At 47.1% G+C, this 22777-nt stretch overlaps 2 protein-coding genes across 3 annotated transcripts in view; one reads left to right on the forward strand and one right to left on the reverse strand.

Annotated features, from left to right (window-relative positions):
- The window catches only part of LOC115559454 (neoverrucotoxin subunit beta), a 544561-nt gene that overhangs the window by 272928 nt on the left and 248856 nt on the right, over nucleotides 1–22777 (reverse strand). The window lies entirely within an intron of this gene.
- Nucleotides 65–5041, forward strand: LOC115559447 (uncharacterized). The gene is made up of 5 exons (XM_030378207.1): nucleotides 65–256; nucleotides 1960–2104; nucleotides 2965–3428; nucleotides 3724–3952; nucleotides 4318–5041. The coding sequence occupies exons 1-5, from the start codon at nucleotides 155–157 to the stop codon at nucleotides 4491–4493; spliced, it is 1116 nt and encodes a 371-aa protein (XP_030234067.1). The 5' UTR covers nucleotides 65–154; the 3' UTR covers nucleotides 4494–5041.

Raw genomic sequence — 22777 nt, forward strand, 5'->3', positions numbered from 1 at the left:
AAATGGATATGTTTATGAATTTTAATAACTTCTTTGCATTTTTCTTTGTATTTTTTTTCCGCAGCAAGCGATGCGGCGTTCCAGGCCGTCATCAAACAGTCGGGGGATAAATTGGTGATAAAAGTTGAATCGGACTCTCGGGTCGCGGTGCATCATGCAGCAGTCCGACGGTAAGAGCTCCGGAGGCGGCGGGCTGGACGGCTGTCTCCTGCATCACCGGACCGAGGCGGCCGGCGGGACGTGCATCGGAGACAGGGTGAGAATCCCCGTAAAATGTCCCCGTATTTCATCCATTCAGTTCGTTAAGTCGCAGGTTAAGGTGGGCTGGAGGGGCTCGTATCTCCCCAGTGTGCAGCGAGAGAAAGCAGGGCAGCGCTGGAGAACTACATTCTGGGTCATAATAACTGGGTTATGTTTGATTACCATACGGCTCGGTGAGGCAACTGGATGATAATTAAAGCCTTATAATGATGATACTCGGTGTAATAACAATAGCAACGACAATACTGATAATAACAACAATTATAATAGTAATAACTGTGGGATAATAATGATGTTACTACTATAAATGTTACTAATATTAATTATTGTGCTCAAACTGTCCTCAAGATGAGTAAATTGCTGTAGAGTTGCCTGTGGTAATGTTACCCTGTGTTTGATTTCTTAAGAGCTGATATTGTGTGGCCCTGTCGCCTACATTCCTCTAATAATACGTTTATTATTCAAAACAACATATTTCAAATAATGACGATCCAACTCGATGAACACAATGCCGTCTTTCTTCTAGTGTAATGTATTCTGTTCTGTGGTAAGTGGATTATAAATGCACATTTATTTGTCAAGGTACAGGAAAAATATGACATTGTACATAATCCTTCCCCTTCTATCTGGTGAATGTTTCTACATCTGGAGGTCCATCAAATGTGGATCCCCCATAGTGACCCTCATATCATCTAAACTGAATCACACATTACCCTGATGGGCGTATGATATACCGTAACAGGGCGGACCCAGCATGCGTCAGGGTGACGGGTGGACCCACACGGTGCTCTGGGTGACCCCCGCTCTGGGTGGACCCCCAGGGTGCTCTGGGTGGACCCCCACGGTGCTCTGGGTGACCCCCACGGTGCTCTGGGTGACCCCCACTCTGGGTGGACCCCCCCCCCCCCTGCAATGCTCTGGGTCAACGGACCGCCACGACCCCATCGGTTATGAGTTCATGTTATTTCTCAGTATGGATTTCTGTTTTTGGACGTAAGGCCAGACTCGGAGGGAGATCCCGGGCAGAGAGAGACTCAGTAAACCGTCCCTCCACTGGGGTTTGTCCTCAGTAGACTTCAATGTTCACTCGACGTCGGGTTTACTAGAGAATAACATAATTGTGTGAATGTCTGTCCCCTACTGATAACTAGAGGGTATTACTCAAAGTAATACTAGCAAAATACTAATTCTACGTAATATTACGTAGCAGAAGACGTCATTTTATATTATGTTATTCAATATTTTTAATGCATACAACATATAACATATATTAATAAAATTAATTTACTTATAACTAAATTACATACACAACTGATTAATGACGATCATATTATCCTATGATAAATGGACTGCATTTATACTGCGCTTTTCTAACCAGTGGCCACTCATAGCGCTTTACAATATCGCCTCACATTCAACCATTTATGAACACATTCACACACCAATGGCAGTGTCAGCCACCGAGGTGGCAACCAGCACGTCAGGAGTAGTTAGGGTGAGGTGTCTCGCTCAGGGACATCTCAACATTCGGCTGGGAGGAGCTGAGTCACATGCTGCCCGATTCTATATTATAGGAAGCGCTGTGTAATCACAAAAACTACAATCAACAAACGGTGCTTTCTGATTGGTGAGAGTTTGACCCCTGGGCAGCCCTGATTGGCCGGTGAGTGACGTCCCTGGTGTCTTGCCCCCCCCCAGATGGTGAAGGTGGAGTCGGGCGTTCTGCTGTCCTCGTCCCAGACCGCCGAGCTGGCCTTCCTGCGCTCGCGCGTCCGAGACCTGGAGCGGGAGAAGGCGGAGATGGGGGCGGAGAACCAGCGGCTCCGGACCATGCTGGTCAACGGTCCGTTCAGCCGCCGTCTGGCTTATGCACCCGCCTGCAGGGACCTCAGGACCAGGGAGTCCAGCATGATGCCAGTGTAGCATGTTAGCTGTGTAGCATGTTAGCTGTTAGCTGGGTAGCATGTTAGCTGTGTATTATGTTAGCTGTGTAGCGGGTTAGACAGTAAAGACAGATCATTAAAGAGCAGGTCAGGGGTTAGACAGTACAGAGACAGGTCATTAAGGAGCAGGTAGGGGATAGACAGTACAGAGACGGGTCATTAAGGAGCAGGTAGGGGTTAGACAGGTCATTAAGGAGACGGTAGGGGTTAGACAGAACAATAAGCAGCAGGTATGGGTTAGACAGGTCATTAAGGAGCAGGTAGGGGTTAGACAGGTCATTAAGGAGACGGTAGGGTTAGACAGGTCATTAAGGAGACGGTAGGGGTTAGACAGAACAATAAGCAGCAGGTACGGGTTAGACAGGTCATTAAGGAGACGGTAGGGGTTAGACAGTACAATAAGGAGCAGGTAGGGGTTAGACAGTAGAATAAGGAGCAGGTCGGGGTTAGACAGTACAATAAGGAGCAGGTGCGGGTTAGACAGGTCATAAGGAGACGGTCGGGGTTAGACAGTACAATAAGGAGACGGTATGGGTTGGACAGGTCATTAAGGAGACGGTAGGGGTTAGACAGTACAATAAGGAGACGGTCGGGGTTAGACAGTACAATAAGGAGACGGTACGGGTTAGACAGTACAATAAGGAGACGGTAGGGGTTAGACAGTAGAATAAGGAGCAGGTCGGGGTTAGACAGTACAATAAGGAGACGGTACGGGTTAGACAGTGCAATAAGGAGACGGTATACTCTTTGTATCCCTCAGAGATCCCCGGGCTGCTGTCCACCATGTGGCAGACCCTCGGGCAGAACAACACCAGCAGCCACCACCACCACTCCCCTCTCTCGGTCTCCATGACGACGGGGAGGGGAGGAGCCCGAGACTACGGCTCTTCCTACTCTCAGCACCACCCGCTGCAGCCGGCCAGCCACACCTCGGAGGACGGGGAGTTCAGCCCTAGCGACCACCTCGACGACCACTCCACGCTCGGCCCCGAGGACCTAAGTGGGGACATGGTGGACTACGGCGAGGAGGAGGAGGAGGTGCCCGGGGGGGATCTGGGTATGGGCGGAGACATGATGGGGGAGGAGCCAATCTGCAGCCAGACGGACATGGTGGAGGCGGAGCTGAGGAGGCGGGGCGCGGAGAGCCAGTGCGCTAACAGACATGCTAGCAGCCATGCTAGCAGCCATGCTAACAGCCATGCTAGCAGCCACGCCAACAGCCATGTAAGAGGAACAGCGTCTATCCATGGACAGATCAGATTAGTATATAAGAATATCAATTCAGATTACTGAACCAGTAATTAGAATAAATTGTGCGGTTGTTGTGGTGGTAACGGTCGTCGCGGTAACGCTCATGGTGGTAACGCTTGTGGTGGTAACGATCGTGGTAGTAGCGATCGTGGTAGTAGCAGTTGTCGCCATGGTAACGGTTGTCGTCGTGGTAGTAACAGTTGACGTGGTGTTAACGGTCGTGGTGGTGGTGGTGACGGTTGTCGTGGTAACAGTGGTCTGGTTTCAGATCCACCACGTGGAGGTGTACCCGGGCTCCGGGGTCATGTGTGACGTGCGCTCCTGGCACGCGGCCAACCAGGCGCAGTCGCCCACGGCGATGGCGCGCACCCTGCTGCTGGGCGTGTTCGACATGGAGACGCTCATCAGCAGCAACCTGCGGGGGGGGCGGAGCCGGCGGCCCGCCTTCCACCCCCAGCGCAGCGCCCTGGACCCCCACCGCATCAACGCCATCTTCAGTAAGGAGGGTTGGGGGGGGGGGGGGCTGGACCCCCACCGCATCAATGCCATCTTCAGTAAGGGGGGGGGGGGCGGGGGAGGGCCTTGACCCCCACCACATCAACACCATCTTCAGTAAGGAGGGTTGGGGGGGAGGGGGGGGGCTGGACCCCCACCCATCAATGCCATCTTCAGTAAGGGGGGGGGGAGGGCCTTGACCCCCACCACATCAACACCATCTTCAGTAAGGAGGGGGCCTGGAGGGAGGGAGTTATTGGGGACAGAGGGTCGGTGTGTAATACATGTTCATATTGTCTACTTTGTTATGATTGTTTTGTTCACTGTCTCTCCCTTTCCCTCCCTCCCCTCCCCCACCTCCCCCCAGATGCCACCCTGGCCCGGTTCCCCCAGGCCCGTAAGGGGGTGATCGGTACCGGCATCAACTCCAAGCTCTCCGAGATCCGCTTCCGCTTCCGGAAGGCCAACCCGGTGTTCGTCATCCCCGGGCCGTGTGAGGGACAGCCCGTTAGCCCCGCCCACCTCAGAGCCAACGCCACATAACCCCCCCCCCCCCCCCCAAGGCTAACCTCGCCGCTGCACTGTGTGTGTGTGTGTGTGTGTGTTGGAGTGAGGATGGGTGTGTGTCTGAGGGTGCGAGTCTGTGTGTACTTTGTGTGTCTCTGTGTCTCTGTTTGTGTGTGTTTGTGTCTCTGTGTGTGTGTGTGTGTGTGTGTGCGCGTGCCTGTGCGTATGTGTGAGTGTGTGTGAGGGAGACATGCTTCCACAGTGATTCCTCTCATGTCGGAGCTCTGCTGCTTTGTGTCAAAACAAAGAATCCACCCTGGCGTTCTTCAGCCGCGGTCTCTAAGTGCTGCCCGTGGAGCTCTGAGCGCTCCAGTCTGCCAGGGGCGCTGGAGCCGGAACACGGTCTGGATTCAGAGGCTGAGGGCAGGCTGGTCGGGGACAAGATGAGAGAAGGTTATACTTTACTGATCCCAGACGGGTCGTCTTTGGTTATAACCGAGGTCGGCGTTTAGGATTTGGTCGTGGAGAACCAATAAAAAAAGTGTGGACATGGCCTGAGACACACACGCACACGCACACGCACACACACACACTCACAAACACAGCAATACACTCAGACATACACACACACAGCGATACGCTCCAACACACCCACACAGCAATACACTCAAACATTCACATGCACACACACAGCAATACACTCAAACACACGCACACAGAGCAATACACTCACACACCCGATTTTGTGTCATATATGCATGCGTGTTCAGACGCACCACACACACACACACACACACACACACACACACACACACACACACACACACACACACACACACGCCCGCCAGCATGAGTCCTCAGAAGGCCTGGCTCTGAACTGTGACTGTAGATCTTGTTGAGGAGATGTTTGTGGATATTTTAATTTATACGTGTTTATAATGATGTCAAGCGTGTTTTCGTAACAAACACAAAATGTCTGTCAACACGCGACCTCCTCCGGACGGCTTCACCCCCTGCGGTGATTCTCAAAGACTTTACGACCAAAACCTCAGACATTTAGCTCACTTTAGATATCTATTTATACCGGTGTAAATGTTGTTTGCGTAATAAATATTGTTTGTAAGTTCTGATGTGTTTGTGGTGGCCTCACTGGTGTATAAGAGGATATTGAGGAAAGTGAAAGAACCAACAGCCTCCTGGTCCGCGAAGATTTGTCTATCGAATCTTTGGTACAAAACGTGTGATGTTGAGAATCGCTTTCAAACAGAGGACAATAAAGTCAGCTTTCACAGCCTCGTCTTGACACCTTTTCCTAACTTTCAGCCACATACCGTATAGAATATGCCACATAAATTCGTTCATTCATTCATACATTCTTCCCCTAGTGTCTTCTGAATCTTTATTAGGGGTCCAAGCCAACAGGTTGGATCCCTATTGTTTTTGTAAGGATTTTTAGGGGTCCAAGCCAACAGGTTGGATCCCTATTGTTTTTGTAAGGATTATTATTCCTATTATTAGGGGTCCAAGCCAACAGGTTGGATCCCTATTGTTTTTGTAAGGATTATTATTCCTATTATTAGGGGTCCAAGCCAACAGGTTGGATCCCTATTGTTTTTGTAAGGATTTTTCCTATTATACTTACCTCCCTAAAAGTGGGACCACAGCCCAAACCGTAAATGGTGCCGACACGCCAATTGCATGACTAGATCCAGATCTCTTCGGACTATGCAGACGACAAAATCCAGACACGCCGGTCACTAGGTGGCGCTATACCAAGGAATACGCGTTTGGGGCTATAACTCCCACACCGAACCTCCCACATTCAAAACCTTGTACACACAGATTCACTGGAGTCTGCTGCATCTTTTGGCATAGGCCACGCCCATTTGCGTCTAGAATTTTTTTTCGCAAAATCGCGAAAACCGCAAAACTGCTTTTTCCCTACTCCTCCCACATTTCTGGACCAATCAACACCAAACTTTGCACACGGCATCTTCAGACGCACACGCAAAGAAACCCTCAGACAGTTTTTTGATCCGACTTTCGACGACGAAACGGTAGCGTTTTGAATATTGGTTTATTAGCTAAATTTGACGTGGAAAATCAAAAATAAAAAAATAAAAAAAATTAGACGTCGGATCGAGTCCACATTTTACACACATGTCGGGGCTAGCCTTAATGTCGTTCGATAACAAATTCGGAAGATTTCGCCATTAGGGGGCGCAATAAACGAGGAAATTGTATATCTTCTACAAAAATTCGCCGCGAAAACGCGTCACTGACTTCTCGCTACTCCTACCACAGTCAAATCCTTTGTATCCACAGGTTCAGGGTAGCGTTTTGAACACATACTTCGCGTTGTGCCGGCGAAATGCACATTTCTTGTCGCGTTGTGCCGGCGAAATGCACACTTCTTGGACCCCTGCATAACTGCTTGCAGTTCTAGTTAGGGGTCCAAGCCAACAGGTTGGATCCCTATTGTTTTTGTAAGGATTTTTCCTATTATTAGGGGTCCAAGCCAACAGGTTGGATCCCTATTGTTTTTGTAAGGATTTTTCCTATTATTATTATTATACTTCCCCCCGTACTTGTGGGACTACAGCCCAAACCGTAAATGGTGCACACGCGCCAATTACATGACTAGAACCAGGTCCGGCACCGCTACTCAGATAACCAAATCCAGACACGCCGGCCACTAGGTGGCGCTATTCCAAGGAAAGACGCGTTTGGGGCTATAACTCCCACACCGAACCTCCCACAGTCAAAAACTTGTACGCACATATTCACTGGAGTCTGCTGGATCTTTTGGCATAGGCCACGCCCATTTCCGTCTATAATTTTTTTTCGCAAAATCGCGAAAACCGCAAAACTGTTTTTTCCCTACTCCTCCCACATTTCTCGCCCGATCAACACCAAACTTTGCACACGACATCTTCAGACGCACATGCAAAGAATGCATGAAACACTTTTTTGATGCGACCTTTGACGACGAAACAGTAGCGTTTTGAATATTGGTTTATTAGCTAAATTAGACGTGAAATATCAAAAATCCAAAGAAATCCAAAATTAGACATCGGATCGAGTCCAAATTTTACAGACATGTTGGTGTTAACGTTAATGTCGTTCGATAAAAAATTCGGAAAATTTCGCCATTAGGGGGCGCAAAAAACGAGGAAATTGTATATCATCTACGCAATTTTGCCGCGAAAACGCCACACTGACTTCTCGCTACTCCTACCACAGTCAAATCCTTTGTATCCACAGGTTCAGGGTAGCGTTTTTAACACATGCTTCGCGTTGTGCCGGCGAAACGCACATTTCTTGTCGCGTTGTGCCGGCGAAATGCACACTTCTTGGACCCCTGCATAACTGCTTGCAGTTCTAGTTATTATTATTATTATTATTCTTCCCCCCGTACTTGTGGGACTACAGCCCAAACCGTAAATGGTGCACACGCGCCAATTGCATGACTAGATCCAGGTCCGGCACCGCTACTCAGATAACCAAATCCAGACGCGCCGGCCACTAGGTGGCGCTATACCAAGGACAGACGCGTTTGGGGCAATAACTCCCACACCGAATCTCCCACATTCAAAAACTTGTACGCACAGATTCACTGGAGCCTGCTGCATCTTTTGGCATAGGCCACGCCCATTTGCGTCTATAATTTTTTTTCGCAAAATCGCGAAAACCGCAAAAATGCTTTTTCCCTACTCCTCCCACATTTCTTGACCAATCAACACCAAACTTTGCACACGACATCTTCAGACGCACGCGCAAAGAATGCAGGAAACAATTTTTTGATGCGACCTTTGACAACGAAACGGTAGCGTTTTGAATATTGGTTTATTAGCTAAATTAGACGTGGAATATCAAAAATCCAAAGAAATCCAAAATTAGACATCGGATCGAGTCCAAATTTTACACACATGTTGGTGTTAATCTTAATGTCGTTCGATAAAAATTTCGGAAAAATTCGCCATTAGGGGGCGCAATAAACGAGGAAATTGTATATCTTCTACAAAATTTCGCCGCGAAAACGCTACCCTGACTTCTTGCTACTCCTACCACAGTCAAATCCTTTGTATCCACAGGTTCAGGGTAGCGTTTCGAACACATGCTTCACGTTGTGCCGGCAAAACGCACATTTCTTGTCGCGTTGTGCCGGCGAAATGCACACTTCTTGGACCCCTACATAACTGCTTGCAGTTCTAGTTAGGGGTCCAAGCCAACAGGTTGGATCCCTATTGTTTTTGTAAGGATTTTTCTTATTATTATTATTATTCCCAACTAGAAGTGGTACCACAGCCCAGACCGTAAATGGTGCCGACACGCGAATTGCATGACTAGATCCAGATCCCTTCGGACTACGCAGACGACAAAATCCAGACACGCCGGCCACTAGGTGGCGCTATACCAGGGAATACGCGTTTGAGGCTATAACTCCCACACCGAACCTCCCACATTCAAAACCTTGTACACACAGATTCACTGGAGTCTGCTGCATCTTTTGGCATAGGCCACGCCCATTTGCGTCTAGAATTTTTTTTCGCAAAATCGCAAAAACCGCAAAACAGTTTTTTCCCTACCCTTCCCACATTTCTTGACCAATCGACACCAAACTTTGCACACGATATCTTCAGACGCACACGCAAAGAATGCACGAAACAGTTTTTTGATGCGACCTTTGACGACGAAACGGTAGCGTTTTGAATATTGGTTTATTAGCTAAATTAGACGTGGAAAATCAAAAATCCAAAGAAATCCAAAATTAGACATCGGAACGAGTCCAAATTTTACACACATGTTGGTGCTAACCTTAATGTCGTTCGATAAAAATTTCGGAAAATCTCGCCATTAGGGGGCACCATAAACGAGGAAATTGTATATCTTCTAATTGGCCAAAGGAATGTTCTTCAAACTCAAGGGAAACCATCAAGGGGAAAACCCGAGTCTATATATAAAATATGGCCAAGAATTATTAATGTGGGCGGGAGTTATTTGGCAAAGGAAAATTGTCCTTGGAAAATTTCGCCACAGGGCGGCGCCAAAAAACGACGACATTGTCTATCTCCTATTTGGCCAATGTTCTGAAAACGCGTTTTAGGCTATAACTCCCACACCGAAGCTCCCACAGTCAAAACCTTTATATCCACAGGTTCAGGGTAGCGTTTTGAACACATGCTTCGCGTTGTGCCGGCGAAACGCACATTTCTTGTCGCGTTGTGCCGGCGAAATGCACACTTCTTGTTATTATACTTCCCCCCGTACTTGTGGGACTACAGCCCAAACCGTAAATGGTGCACACGCGCCAATTACATGACTAGAACCAGGTCCGGCACCGCTACTCAGATAACCAAATCCAGACACGCCGGCCACTAGGTGGCGCTATACCAAGGACAGACGCGTTTGAGGCTATAACTCCCACACCGAACCTCCCACATTCAAAACCTTGTACACACAGATTCACTGGAGTCTGCTGCATCTTTTGGCATAGGCCACGCCCATTTGCGTCTAGAATTTTTTTTCGCAAAATCGCAAAAACCGCAAAACAGTTTTTTCCCTACTCTTCCCACATTTCTTGACCAATCGACACCAAACTTTGCACACGATATCTTCAGACGCACACGCAAAGAATGCACGAAACACTTTTTTGATGCGACCTTTGACGACGAAACGGTAGCGTTTTGAATATTGGTTTATTAGCTAAATTAGACGTGGAAAATCAAAAATCCAAAGAAATCCAAAATTAGACATCGGATCGAGTCCACATTTTATAAACATGTTGGTGCTAACCTTAATGTCGTTCGATAAAAATTTCGGAAAATTTCGCCATTAGGGGGCGCAATAAACGAGGAAATTGTATATCTTCTACAAAATTTCACCGTGAAAACGCTACACTGACTTCTCGCTACTCCTACCACAATCAAATCCTTTGTATCCACAGGTTAAGGGTAGCGTTTTGAACACATGCTTCGCTTTGTGCCGGCGAAACGCACATTTCTTGTCGCATTGTGCCGGCGAAATGCACACTTCTTGGACCCCTGCATAACTGCTTGCAGTTCTAGTTATTATTCTTACCCCCCTAAAAGTGGGACCACAGCCCAAACCGTAAATGGTGCCGACACGCGAATTGCATGACTAGATCCAGATCTCTTCGGACTACGCAGACGACAAAATCCAGACACGCCGAACACTAGGTGGCGCTATACCAAGGGAAAACGCGTTTGGGGCTATAACTCCCACACCGAATCGCCCACATTCAAAAACTTGTACGCACAGATTCACTGGAGTCTGCTGCATCTTTTGGCATAGGCCACGCCCATTTGCGTCTATAATTTTTTTTCGCAAAATCGCGAAAACCGCAAAACTGTTTTTTCCTTACTCCTCCCACATTTCTTGACCAATCGACACCAAACTTTGCACACGACATCTTCATACGCACACGCAAAGGAATCCTGAGACAGTTTTTTGATTTGACCTTCGACGACGAAACGGTAGCGTTTTGAGTATTGGTTTATGAGCTAAATTAGCCGTGGAAAATCAAAAATCCAAAGAAATCCAAAATAAGACATCGGAACAAGTCCAAATTTTACACACATGTTGGTGCTAACCTTAATGTCGTTTGATAAAAATTCCGGAATTTTTCGCCATTAGGGGGCGCAATAAACGAGGAAATTGTATATCTTTTAATTGGCCTGAGGAATGTTCTTCAAACCCGAGGGAAACCATCAAGGGGCAATCCCGAGTCTATATAGAAAATATGGCCAAGAAATATTAATGTGGACGGGAGTTATTTGAAAAAGGAAAATTGTCTTTGGAAAATTTCGCCACAGGGCGGCGCCAAAAAACGACGACATTGTCTATCTCCTATTTGGCCAATGGAATGTTCTGAAAACGCGTTTTAGGCTATAACTCCCACACCGAAGCTCCCACAGTCAAAACCTTTATATCCACATGTTGTTCACGGTAGCATTTTGAATACTTGCTTCGCGTTGTGCCGGCGAAATGCACATTTCTTGTCGCGTTGTGCCGGCGAAATGCACACTTCTTGGACCCCTGCATAACTGCTTGCAGTTCTAGTTAGGGGTCCAAGCCAACAGGTTGGATCCCTATTGTTTTTGTAAGGATTTTTTTTATTATTAGGGGTCCAAGCCAACAGGTTGGATCCCTATTGTTTTTGTAAGGATTATTATTAGGGGTCCAAGCCAACAGGTTGGATCCCTATTGTTTTTGTAAGGATTTTTATTATTAGGGGTCCAAGCCAACAGGTTGGATCCCTATTGTTTTTGTAGTGTTTATTATTATTATACTTACCTCCCTAAAAGTGTGCCCACAGCCCAAACCGTAAATGGTGCCGACACGCCAATTGCATGACTAGATCCAGATCCGTGGGGACTACGCAGACGACAAAATCCAGACATGCCGGCCACTAGGTGGCGCTATACCAAGGAATACGCGTTTGGGGCTATAACTCCCACACCGAACCTCCCACAGTCAAAAACTTGTACGCACATATGCACTGGAGTCTGCTGCATCTTTTGGCATAGGCCACGCCCGTTTGCGTCCATAATTTTTTTTCGCAAAATCGCGAAAACCGCAAAATTGTTTTTTCCCTACTCCTCCCACATTTCTTGTCCAATCGACACCAAACTTTGCACACGGCATCTTCAGACGCACACGCAAAGAAAGCTCGAACACTTTTTTGATCCGACCCTCGACGACGAAACGGTAGCGTTTTGAACATTGGTTTATTAGCTACGTTTTACGCCGAAACGCAAAAATTCTAAAAATACCAAAATTAGACATCGGATCAAGCCCAAATTTTAGACACATGTCGGTGTTACCCTTAATGGCGTTCAATAAAAAAAACGGATTTTTTCGCCATTAGGGGGCGCAATAAACGAGGAAATTGTATATCTTCTAATTGGCCAGAGGAATGTTCTTCAAACTATAAGGGAACCATCAAGGGGCAAACCCGAGTCTATATAGAAAATATGGCCAAGAATTATTAATGTGGGCGGGAATTATTTGGCAAAGGAAAATTGTCTTTGGAAAATGTCGCCACAGGGCGGCGCCAAAAAACGACGACATTGTCTATCTCCTATTTGGCAAATGGAATGTTCTGAAAACGAGTTTTAGGCTATAACTCCCACACCGAAGCTCCCACAGTCAAAACCTTTATATCCACAGGTTCAGGGTAGCGTTTTGAATACTTGCTTCGCGTTGTGCCGGCGAAATGCACATTTCTTGTCGCGTTGTGCCGGCGAAATGCACACTTCTTGGACCCCTGCATAACTGCTTGCAGTTCTAGTTATACTTCCCGCGCTAAAAGTGGGCCCACAGCCCAAACCGTAAATGGTGCCGACACGCCAATTGCATGACTAGATCCAGGTCCGGCACCGCTACTCAGATAACAAAATCCAGACACGCCGGCCACTAGGTGGCGCTATACCAAGGAAAGACGCGTTTGGGGCTATAACTCCCACACCGAACCTCCCACATTCAAAACCTTGTACACACATATTCACTGGAGTCTGCTGCATCTTTTGGCATAGGCCACGCCCATTTGCGTCTAGAATTTTTTTTCGCAAAATCGCGAAAACCGCAAAACTGTTTTTTCGCTACTCCTCCCACATTTCTCGACCAATCAACACCAAACTTTGCACACGACATCTTCAGACGCACACGCAAAGAATGCACGAAACACTCTTTTGATGCGACCTTTGACGACGAAACGGTAGCGTTTTGAATATTGGTATATTAGCTAAATTAGACGTGGAATATCAAAAATCCAAAGAAATCCAAAATTAGACATCGGATCGAGTCCAAATTTTACACACATGTTGGTGTTAACCTTATCGTCGTTCGATAAAAAATTCGGAAAAATTCGCCATTAGGGGGCGCAATAAACGAGGAAATTGTATATCGTCTACAAAATTTCGCCGCGAAAACGCTACACTGACTTCTCGCTACTCCTTCCACAGTCAAATCCTTTGTATCCACAGGTTCAGGGTAGCGTTTTGAACACATGCTTCGCGTCGTGCCGGCGAAACACACATTTCTTGTCGCGTTGTGCCGGCGAAATGCACACTTCTTGGACCCCTGCATAACTGCTTGCAGTTCTAGTTAGGGGTCCAAGCCAACAGGTTGGATCCCTATTGTTTTTGTAAGGATTATTATTATTCTTATGCTTCCTACCAAGAAAGTGGTACCACAGCCCAGACCGTAAATGTTGCCGACATGCCAATTGCATGACTAGATCCAGGTCCGTGAAGACTATGCAGACGACAAAATCCAGACACGCCGGCCACTAGGTGGCGCTATACCAAGGAAAGACGCGTTTGGGGCTATAACTCCCACACCGAACCTCCCACAGTCAAAAACTTGTACGCACATATTCACTGGAGTCTGCTGCATCTTTTGGCATAGGCCACGCCCATTTGCGTCTATAATTTTTTTTCGCAAAATCGCGAAAACCGCAAAACTGTTTTTTCCCTACTCCTCCCACATTTCTAGACCAATCGACACCAATCTTTGCACACGACATCTTCAGACACACACGCAAAGAATGCACGAAAGACTTTTTTGATCCGACCTTCGACGACGAAACGGTAGCGTTTTGAATATTGGTTTATTAGCTAAATTAGACGTGGAATAGCAAAAATCCAAAGAAATCCAAAATGAGACATCGGATCGAGTCCAAATTTTACACACATGTTGGTGCTAACCTTACTGTCGTTCGATAAAAATTTCGGAAAATTTCGCCATTAGGGGGCGCAATAAACGAGGAAATTGTATATCTTCTAATTGGCCAGAGGAATGTTCTTCAAACCCGAGGGAAACCATCAAGGGGCAATCCCGAGTCTATATAGAAAATATGGCCAAGAAATATTAATGTGGGCGGGAGTTATTTGGCAAAGGAAAATTGTCTTTGGAAAACTTCGCCACAGGGCGGCGCCAAAAAACCACCACATTGTCTATCTCCTAGTTGGCCAAGGGAATGTTCTGAAAACGCGTTTTAGGCTATAACTCCCACACCGAAGCTCCCACAGTCAAAACCTTTATATCCACATGTTCAGGGTAGCGTTTTGAACACATGCTTCGCGTCGTGCCGGCGAAACGCACATTTCTTGTCGCGTTGTGCCGGCGAAATGCACACTTCTTGGACCCCTGCATAACTGCTTGCAGTTCTAGTTATTATTATTATTCCCCCCTAGAAGTGGGCCCACAGCCCAAACCGTAAATGGTGCCGACACGCCAATTGCAAGACTAGATCCAGGTCCCTGAGTTCTAGGCAGACGACAAAATCCAGACACGCCGAACACTAGGTGGCGCTATACCAAGGAATACGCGTTTGGGGCTATAACTCCCACACCGAACCTCCCACAGTCAAAAACTTGTACGCACATATTCACTGGAGTCTGCTGCATCTTTTGGCATAGGCCACGCCCATTTGCGTCTAGAATTTTTTTTCGCAAAATCGCGAAAACCGCAAAACTGTTTTTTCCCTACTCCTCCCACATTTCTTGACCAATCGACACCAAACTTTGCACACGACATCTTCAGACACACACGCAAAGAATGCATGGAAACACTTTTTTGATCCGACCTTCGACGACGAAACGGTAGCGTTTTGAATATTGGTTTATTAGCTAAATTAGACGTGGAATAGCAAAAATCCAAAGAAATCCAAAATGAGACATCGGATCGAGTCCAAATTTTACACACATGTTGGTGCTAACCTTAAGGTCGTTCGATAAAAATTTCGGAAAATTTCGCCATTAGGGGGCGAATAAACGAGGAAATTGTATATCTTCTAATTGGCCAAAGGAATGTTCTTCAAACTCAAGGGAAACCATCAAGGGGCAAACCCGAGTCTATATAGAAAATATGGCCAAGAATTATCAATGTGGGCGGGAGTTATTTGGCAAAGGAAAATTGTCCTTGGAAAATTTCGCCACAGGGCGGCGCCAAAAAACGACGACATTGTCCATCTCCTATTTGGCCAATGTTCTGAAAACGCGTTTTAGGCTATAACTCCCACACCGAAGCTCCCACAGTCAAAACCTTTATATCCACAGGTTCAGGGTAGCGTTTTGAACACATGCTTCGCGTTGTGCCGGCGAAACGCACATTTCTTGTCGCGTTGTGCCGGCGAAATGCACACTTCTTGGACCCCTGCATAACTGCTTGCAGTTCTAGTTATTCTTATACTTCCTACCAAGAAAGTGGTACCACAGCCCAGACCGTAAATGTTGCCGACATGCCAATTGCATGACTAGATCCAGGTCCGTGAAGACTATGCAGACGACAAAATCCAGACACGCCGGCCACTAGGTGGCGCTATACCAAGGAAAGACGCGTTTGAGGCTATAACTCCCACACCGAACCTCCCACAGTCAAAAACTTGTACGCACATATTCACTGGAGTCTGCTGCATCTTTTGGCATAGGCCACGCCCATTTGCGTCTATAATTTTTTTTCGCAAAATCGCGAAAACCGCAAAACTGTTTTTTCCCTACTCCTCCCACATTTCTAGACCAATCGACACCAATCTTTGCACACGACATCTTCAGACACACACGCAAAGAATGCACGAAAGACTTTTTTGATCCGACCTTCGACGACGAAACGGTAGCGTTTTGAATATTGGTTTATTAGCTAAATTAGACGTGGAATAGCAAAAATCCAAAGAAATCCAAAATGAGACATCGGATCGAGTCCAAATTTTACACACATGTTGGTGCTAACCTTACTGTCGTTCGATAAAAATTTCGGAAAATTTCGCCATTAGGGGGCGCAATAAACGAGGAAATTGTATATCTTCTAATTGGCCAGAGGAATGTTCTTCAAACCCGAGGGAAACCATCAAGGGGCAATCCCGAGTCTATATAGAAAATATGGCCAAGAAATATTAATGTGGGCGGGAGTTATTTGGCAAAGGAAAATTGTCTTTGGAAAACTTCGCCACAGGGCGGCGCCAAAAAACCACCACATTGTCTATCTCCTAGTTGGCCAAGGGAATGTTCTGAAAACGCGTTTTAGGCTATAACTCCCACACCGAAGCTCCCACAGTCAAAACCTTTATATCCACATGTTCAGGGTAGCGTTTTGAACACATGCTTCGCGTCGTGCCGGCGAAACGCACATTTCTTGTCGCGTTGTGCCGGCGAAATGCACACTTCTTGGACCCCTGCATAACTGCTTGCAGTTCTAGTTATTATTATTCCCCCCTAGAAGTGGGCCCACAGCCCAAACCGTAAATGGTGACGACACGCCAATTGCATGACTAGATCCAGGTCCCTGAGTTCTAGGCAGACGACAAAATCCAGACACGCCGGCCACTAGGTGGCGCTATACCAAGGAATACGCGTTTGGGGCTATAACTCCCACACCGAACCTCCCACATTCAAAACCTTGTACACACATATTCACTGGAGTCTGCTGCATCTTTTGGCATAGGCCACGCCCATTTGCGTCTAGAATTTTTTTTCGCAAAATCGCGAAAACCGCAAAACTGTTTTTTCCCTAGTCCTCCCACATTTCTTGACCAATCGACACCAAACTTTGCACACAACATCTTCAGACGCACACGCAAAGAATGCATGAAACACTTTTTTGATGCGACCTTTGACGACGAAACTGTAGCGTTTTGAATATTGGTTTATTAGCTAAATTAGACGTGGAATATCAAAAATCCAAAGAAATCCAAAATTAGACATCGGAACGAGTCCAAATTGTACACACATGTTGGTGCTAACCTTAATGCCGTACGATAAAAATTTCGGAAAATTTCGCCATTAGGGGGCGCCATAAACGAGGAAATTGTATATCTTCTACAAAATTTAGCCGCGAAAACGCTACACTGACTTCTCGCTACTCCTACCACAGTCAAATCCTTTGTATCCACAGGTTCAGGGTAGCGTTTTGAACACATGCTTCGCGTTGTGCCGGCGAAACGCACATTTCTTGTCGCGTTGTGCCGGCGAAATGCACACTTCTTGGACCCCTGCATAACTGCTTGCAGTTCTAGTTAGGGGTCCAAGCCAACAGGTTGGATCCCTATTGTTTTTGTAAGGATTTTTCCTATTATACTTACCTCCCTAAAAGTGGGACCACAGCCCAAACCGTAAATGGTGCCGACACGCCAATTGCATGACTAGATCCAGATCTCTTCGGACTATGCAGACGACAAAATCCAGACACGCCGGTCACTAGGTGGCGCTATACCAAGGAATACGCGTTTGGGGCTATAACTCCCACACCGAACCTCCCACATTCAAAACCTTATACACACAGATTCACTGGAGTCTGCTGCATCTTTTGGCATAGGCCACGCCCATTTGCGTCTGGAATTTTTTTTCGCTAAATCGCGAAAACCGCAAAACTGTTTTTTCGCTACTCCTCCCACATTTCTCGACCAATCAACACCAAACTTTGCACACGGCATCTTCAGACGCACACGCAAAGAAACCCTCAGACAGTTTTTTGATCCGACTTTCGACGACGAATCGGTAGCGTTTTGAATATTGGTTTATTAGCTAAATTAGACGTGGAATATCAAAAATCCAAAGAAATCCAAAATTAGACATCGGATCGAGTCCAAATTTTACACACATGTTGGTGTTAACCTTAACGTCGTTCGATAAAAAATTCGGAAAAATTTGCCGTTAGGGGGCGCAATAAACGAGGAAATTGTATATCGTCTACAAAATTTTGCCGCGAAAACGCTACACTGACTTCTCGCTACTCCTACCACAGTCAAATCCTTTGTATCCACAGGTTCAGGGTAGCGTTTTGAACACATGCTTCGCGTTGTGCCGGCGAAACGCACATTTCTTGTCGCGTTGTGCCGGCGAAATGCACACTTCTTGGACCCCTGCATAACTGCTTGCAGTTCTAGTTATTATTCTTACCCCCCTAAAAGTGGGACCACAGCCCAAACCGTAAATGGTGCCGACACGCGAATTGCATGACTAGATCCAGATCTCTTCGGACTACGCAGACGACAAAATCCAGACACGCCGAACACTAGGTGGCGCTATACCAAGGGAAAACGCGTTTGGGGCTATAACTCCCACACCGAATCGCCCACATTCAAAAACTTGTACGCACAGATTCACTGGAGTCTGCTGCATCTTTTGGCATAGGCCACGCCCATTTGCGTCTATAATTTTTTTTCGCAAAATCGCGAAAACCGCAAAACTGTTTTTTCCCTACTCCTCCCACATTTCTTGACCAATCGACACCAAACTTTGCACACGACATCTTCATACGCACACGCAAAGGAATCCTGAGACAGTTTTTTGATTTGACCTTCGACGACGAAACGGTAGCGTTTTGAGTATTGGTTTATGAGCTAAATTAGCCGTGGAAAATCAAAAATCCAAAGAAATCCAAAATAAGACATCGGAACAAGTCCAAATTTTACACACATGTTGGTGCTAACCTTAATGTCGTTTGATAAAAATTCCGGAATTTTTCGCCATTAGGGGGCGCAATAAACGAGGAAATTGTATATCTTTTAATTGACCTGAGGAATGTTCTTCAAACCCGAGGGAAACCATCAAGGGGCAATCCCGAGTCTATATAGAAAATATGGCCAAGAAATATTAATGTGGACGGGAGTTATTTGAAAAAGGAAAATTGTCTTTGGAAAATTTCGCCACAGGGCGGCGCCAAAAAACGACGACATTGTCTATCTCCTATTTGGCCAATGGAATGTTCTGAAAACGCGTTTTAGGCTATAACTCCCACACCGAAGCTCCCACAGTCAAAACCTTTATATCCACATGTTGTTCACGGTAGCATTTTGAATACTTGCTTCGCGTTGTGCCGGCGAAATGCACATTTCTTGTCGCGTTGTGCCGGCGAAATGCACACTTCTTGGACCCCTGCATAACTGCTTGCAGTTCTAGTTCCTATTATACTTACCTCCCTAAAAGTGGGACCACAGCCCAAACCGTAAATGGTGCCGACACGCCAATTGCATGACTAGATCCAGATCTCTTCGGACTATGCAGACGACCAAATCCAGACCCGCCGGCCCCTAGGTGGCGCTATACCAAGGAATACGCGTTTGGGGCTATAACTCCCACACCGAACCTCCCACATTCAAAACCTTGTACACACAGATTCACTGGAGTCTGCTGCATCTTTTGGCATAGGCCACGCCCATTTGCGTCTAGAATTTTTTTTCGCAAAATCGCGAAAACCGCAAAACTATTTTTTCGCTACTCCTCCCGCATTTCCCGACCAATCAACACCAAACTTTGCACACGGCATCTTCAGACGCACACGCAAAGAAACCCTCAGACAGTTTTTTGATCCGACTTTCGACGACGAAACGGTAGCGTTTTGAACATTGGTTTATTAGCTACGTTTTACGTCGAAACGCAAAAATTCAAAAAATACCAAAATTAGACATCGGATCAAGCCCACATTTTAGACACATGTCGGTGTTACCCTTAATGGTGTTCAATAAAAATAATTGAATTTTTCGCCATTAGGGGGCGCTATAAACGAGGAAATTGTATATCTTCTAATTGGCCCAAGGAATGTTCTTCAGACTATAAGGGAACCATCAAGGGGCAAACCCGAGTCTACATAGAAAATATGGCCAAGAATTATTAATGTGGGCGGGAGTTATTTGGCAAAGGAAAATTGTCTTTGGAAAATTTCGCCACAGGGCGGCGCAAAAAAACGACGACATTGTCTATCTCCTATTTGGCCAATGGAATGTTCTGAAAACGCGTTTTAGGCTATAACTCCCACACCGAACCTCCCACAGTCAAAACCTTTATATCCACATGTTGTTCACGGTAGCGTTTTGAACACTTGCTTCGCGTTGTGCCGGCGAAATGCACACTTCTTGGACCCCTGCATAACTGCTTGCAGTTCTAGTTTTTCTTTAAATTTGTCCATAACGTCTCTCATGAGTCGTGAAGTACATGTGTACCCTCTGACAGTCTGCCCCCCCTGATGAAACAGGACCTGGGTAGTACCAGCCCCGTTGGGGGGGGGGGGGGGGGGGGTCACGCCACTTTTTTCTGCTACTCATCGTTAGGACGTGGTGCGGCCACCAGGTGGCGCCCTCGGTGTGTGGTGTGCCCTCACATCGTCTCGGATCCAGCCGTCCAAACCTCAATTTGCACGGTAGCTTTGGTGGGTTCCACTGAAACAGCTTCTCCAATCGGCTGAACGGAGAATTATTCGCAGCATCATAGTCGGGATAGTGTGTTGTTTGATTGAATAGACAAGTTTATTCCATCTGTATTGAATTGATTAGAAGAGAATATTCCACCAACAGCTGCCTAAACACTCTTAGTATACTGTATACTTTTTGATCCTAATCATGTTTCATTGCTTATCAAGTTTTAGATTGTTTATATGTTTGTGAACATATCTGAATGGGCCCTCGGATCTGTGAGGAGATGGATCCACCATCCCTCTCTTTCTCTCTTTCTTGCTCCTTTGTTATCTCTTCATCTCCCTCCACCTCTCTCCATCTCTCTCCCTCTTGCTCTATCTCTCTCCATCTCTCCCCCCTCGCTCCATCTTGTCCCCGTCTCCATCTCTCTCCCCCTCTCTCCATCTCTCTCCCCCCTGTCTCCATCTCTCTCTCCATCTCTCCCCCCTCTCACTTTGTCTCTCCAACCTCTCCGTCTCCACCTCTCCCGTCTCCGTCACATTCTCTCTCACTCTGCATGGGGCTTTGTGCGCTGTGCTTGGCAGTGCTGGACCTCCCCCCCCTCCCCCCTTCCTCTCCATCTCCGTCCCTCCCTCCCTCCCCCCCTCTCTGTGATTCAGGGGGAGAGAATGGGAGCTAGTGTTCTTTAGGAAGGCCTTGTGTGGGAGCAGCACCGGGCTGCTGGAGACCGGCCGGAGCTGGTCTGCTACGCCTGAGAGCGGGGGGGGGAGGTGAAGACGAGGACCCGGGGTGGTGCTGGAGGGGAGGGGAGGGGGGGGGGGGGGGGGGGGGGGGGGTGTAAACTAGGAACCGGGGTGGTGGTGGAGGGGATGGAGGAGAGGGAGGAGAGGGAGGGGAGGGAGGGAGGGAGGACCGGGGTGGTGGAGGGAGGGAGGGAGGGGAGTGGGGGAGGGAGTGAGGGAGGGGGTGGGGGTCTTAAAAGAGACGTGGGGCCTTTTGTGTTCCCGTGTCCGACGTGCCACTAAAGAACAGATTGATATTCACACAGAGGCTCCAGAGAGACCCACCACACACACACACACACACACACACACACACACACACACACACACACACACACACACACACACACACACACACACACAGCAACCCCCCCACCGGTACTGAGGGGTTTTCAGGTCGTCCCAAAGGGAGAAAGGAGTTCCGTCCTGGGGGGGTCCGCTGGCAGGACCTCAGAGTTGTGGTCCAGAGGAACCCGGCGCGGCTCCAGTTCACACAGCAGAACCAGGACCTGGACCTGGAGACCGTTCAGACGCCTCCTTCACGTTCCACCGGGGCCACGACCTCACGCTCTGCTGCCAGCCATGACCTCACACTCTCCTGACTTTTTACATGAGATTACCTCATTCTACATCAGTATAGCAATCGATGTACTTATTGTAAGTCGCTTTGGATAAAAGCATCTGCTAAATGCCCTAAATGTAAATGTGAATGATTGTATTCTACTGTTTATAAACTAGCGATCGATGACCTCATAATCTACTTTTTATAAACTAGCGGTTGACGTCCTCATAATCTACTGTTTATAAACTTGCGATCGATGACCTCATGATCTACTGTTTATAAACTAGCGATCGATGACCTCATAATCTACATTAATTAAGATAGTAATTCCCTTATTCTGCTTTTTCAAGCTTGTGATGACCTTATATTTAAGTGTTTAAGTGTGTGTGCCTGTGAGTGTGTGTGTGTGTGTGTGTGTGTGTGTGTGTGTGTGTGTGTGTGTGTGTGTGTGTGTGTGTGTGTGTGTGTGTGTGTGTGTGTGTGCAATAAAATAATCAATCCATCTACTAACCCCCCCAGTCTGCATGTCAGATGGGGGGGGGGGGGGGTCGGTCTCCATTTAATGAAGTTGTTTTAAAGACAAGTAGTATCCGACACTCTATAACCCTCTATAGAAACCACTATTGTTTAACATCAAACCAGATGCCTATCACACCCACACACTCACACACACACAAACACACACACACAGACACCAGACACACACACACAAGCACAGACACACACACAAACACACACACACACACACACACACCAGACACACACACACAAGCACAGACACACACACAAACACACACACACACACACACTAGACACACACACA

The sequence above is a fragment of the Gadus morhua genome, chromosome 15, assembly GCF_902167405.1.
Source record: "Gadus morhua chromosome 15, gadMor3.0, whole genome shotgun sequence".
NCBI classification, from domain to species: Eukaryota; Metazoa; Chordata; class Actinopteri; order Gadiformes; family Gadidae; genus Gadus; species Gadus morhua.

What these genes read in the sequence shown, in the direction of transcription:
- LOC115559447 (XM_030378207.1), top strand. Translation starts at nt 155, where the DNA reads ATGCAGCAGTCCGACGGTAAGAGCTCCGGAGGCGGCGGGCTGGACGGC. An exon ending in CCGGACCATGCTGGTCAACG is followed by an intron (nt 2,105 to 2,964) that starts GTCCGTTCAGCC and finishes TGTATCCCTCAG; the next exon opens with AGATCCCCGGGCTGCTGTCC. An exon ending in GCAGCCACGCCAACAGCCAT is followed by an intron (nt 3,429 to 3,723) that starts GTAAGAGGAACA and finishes GTCTGGTTTCAG; the next exon opens with ATCCACCACGTGGAGGTGTA.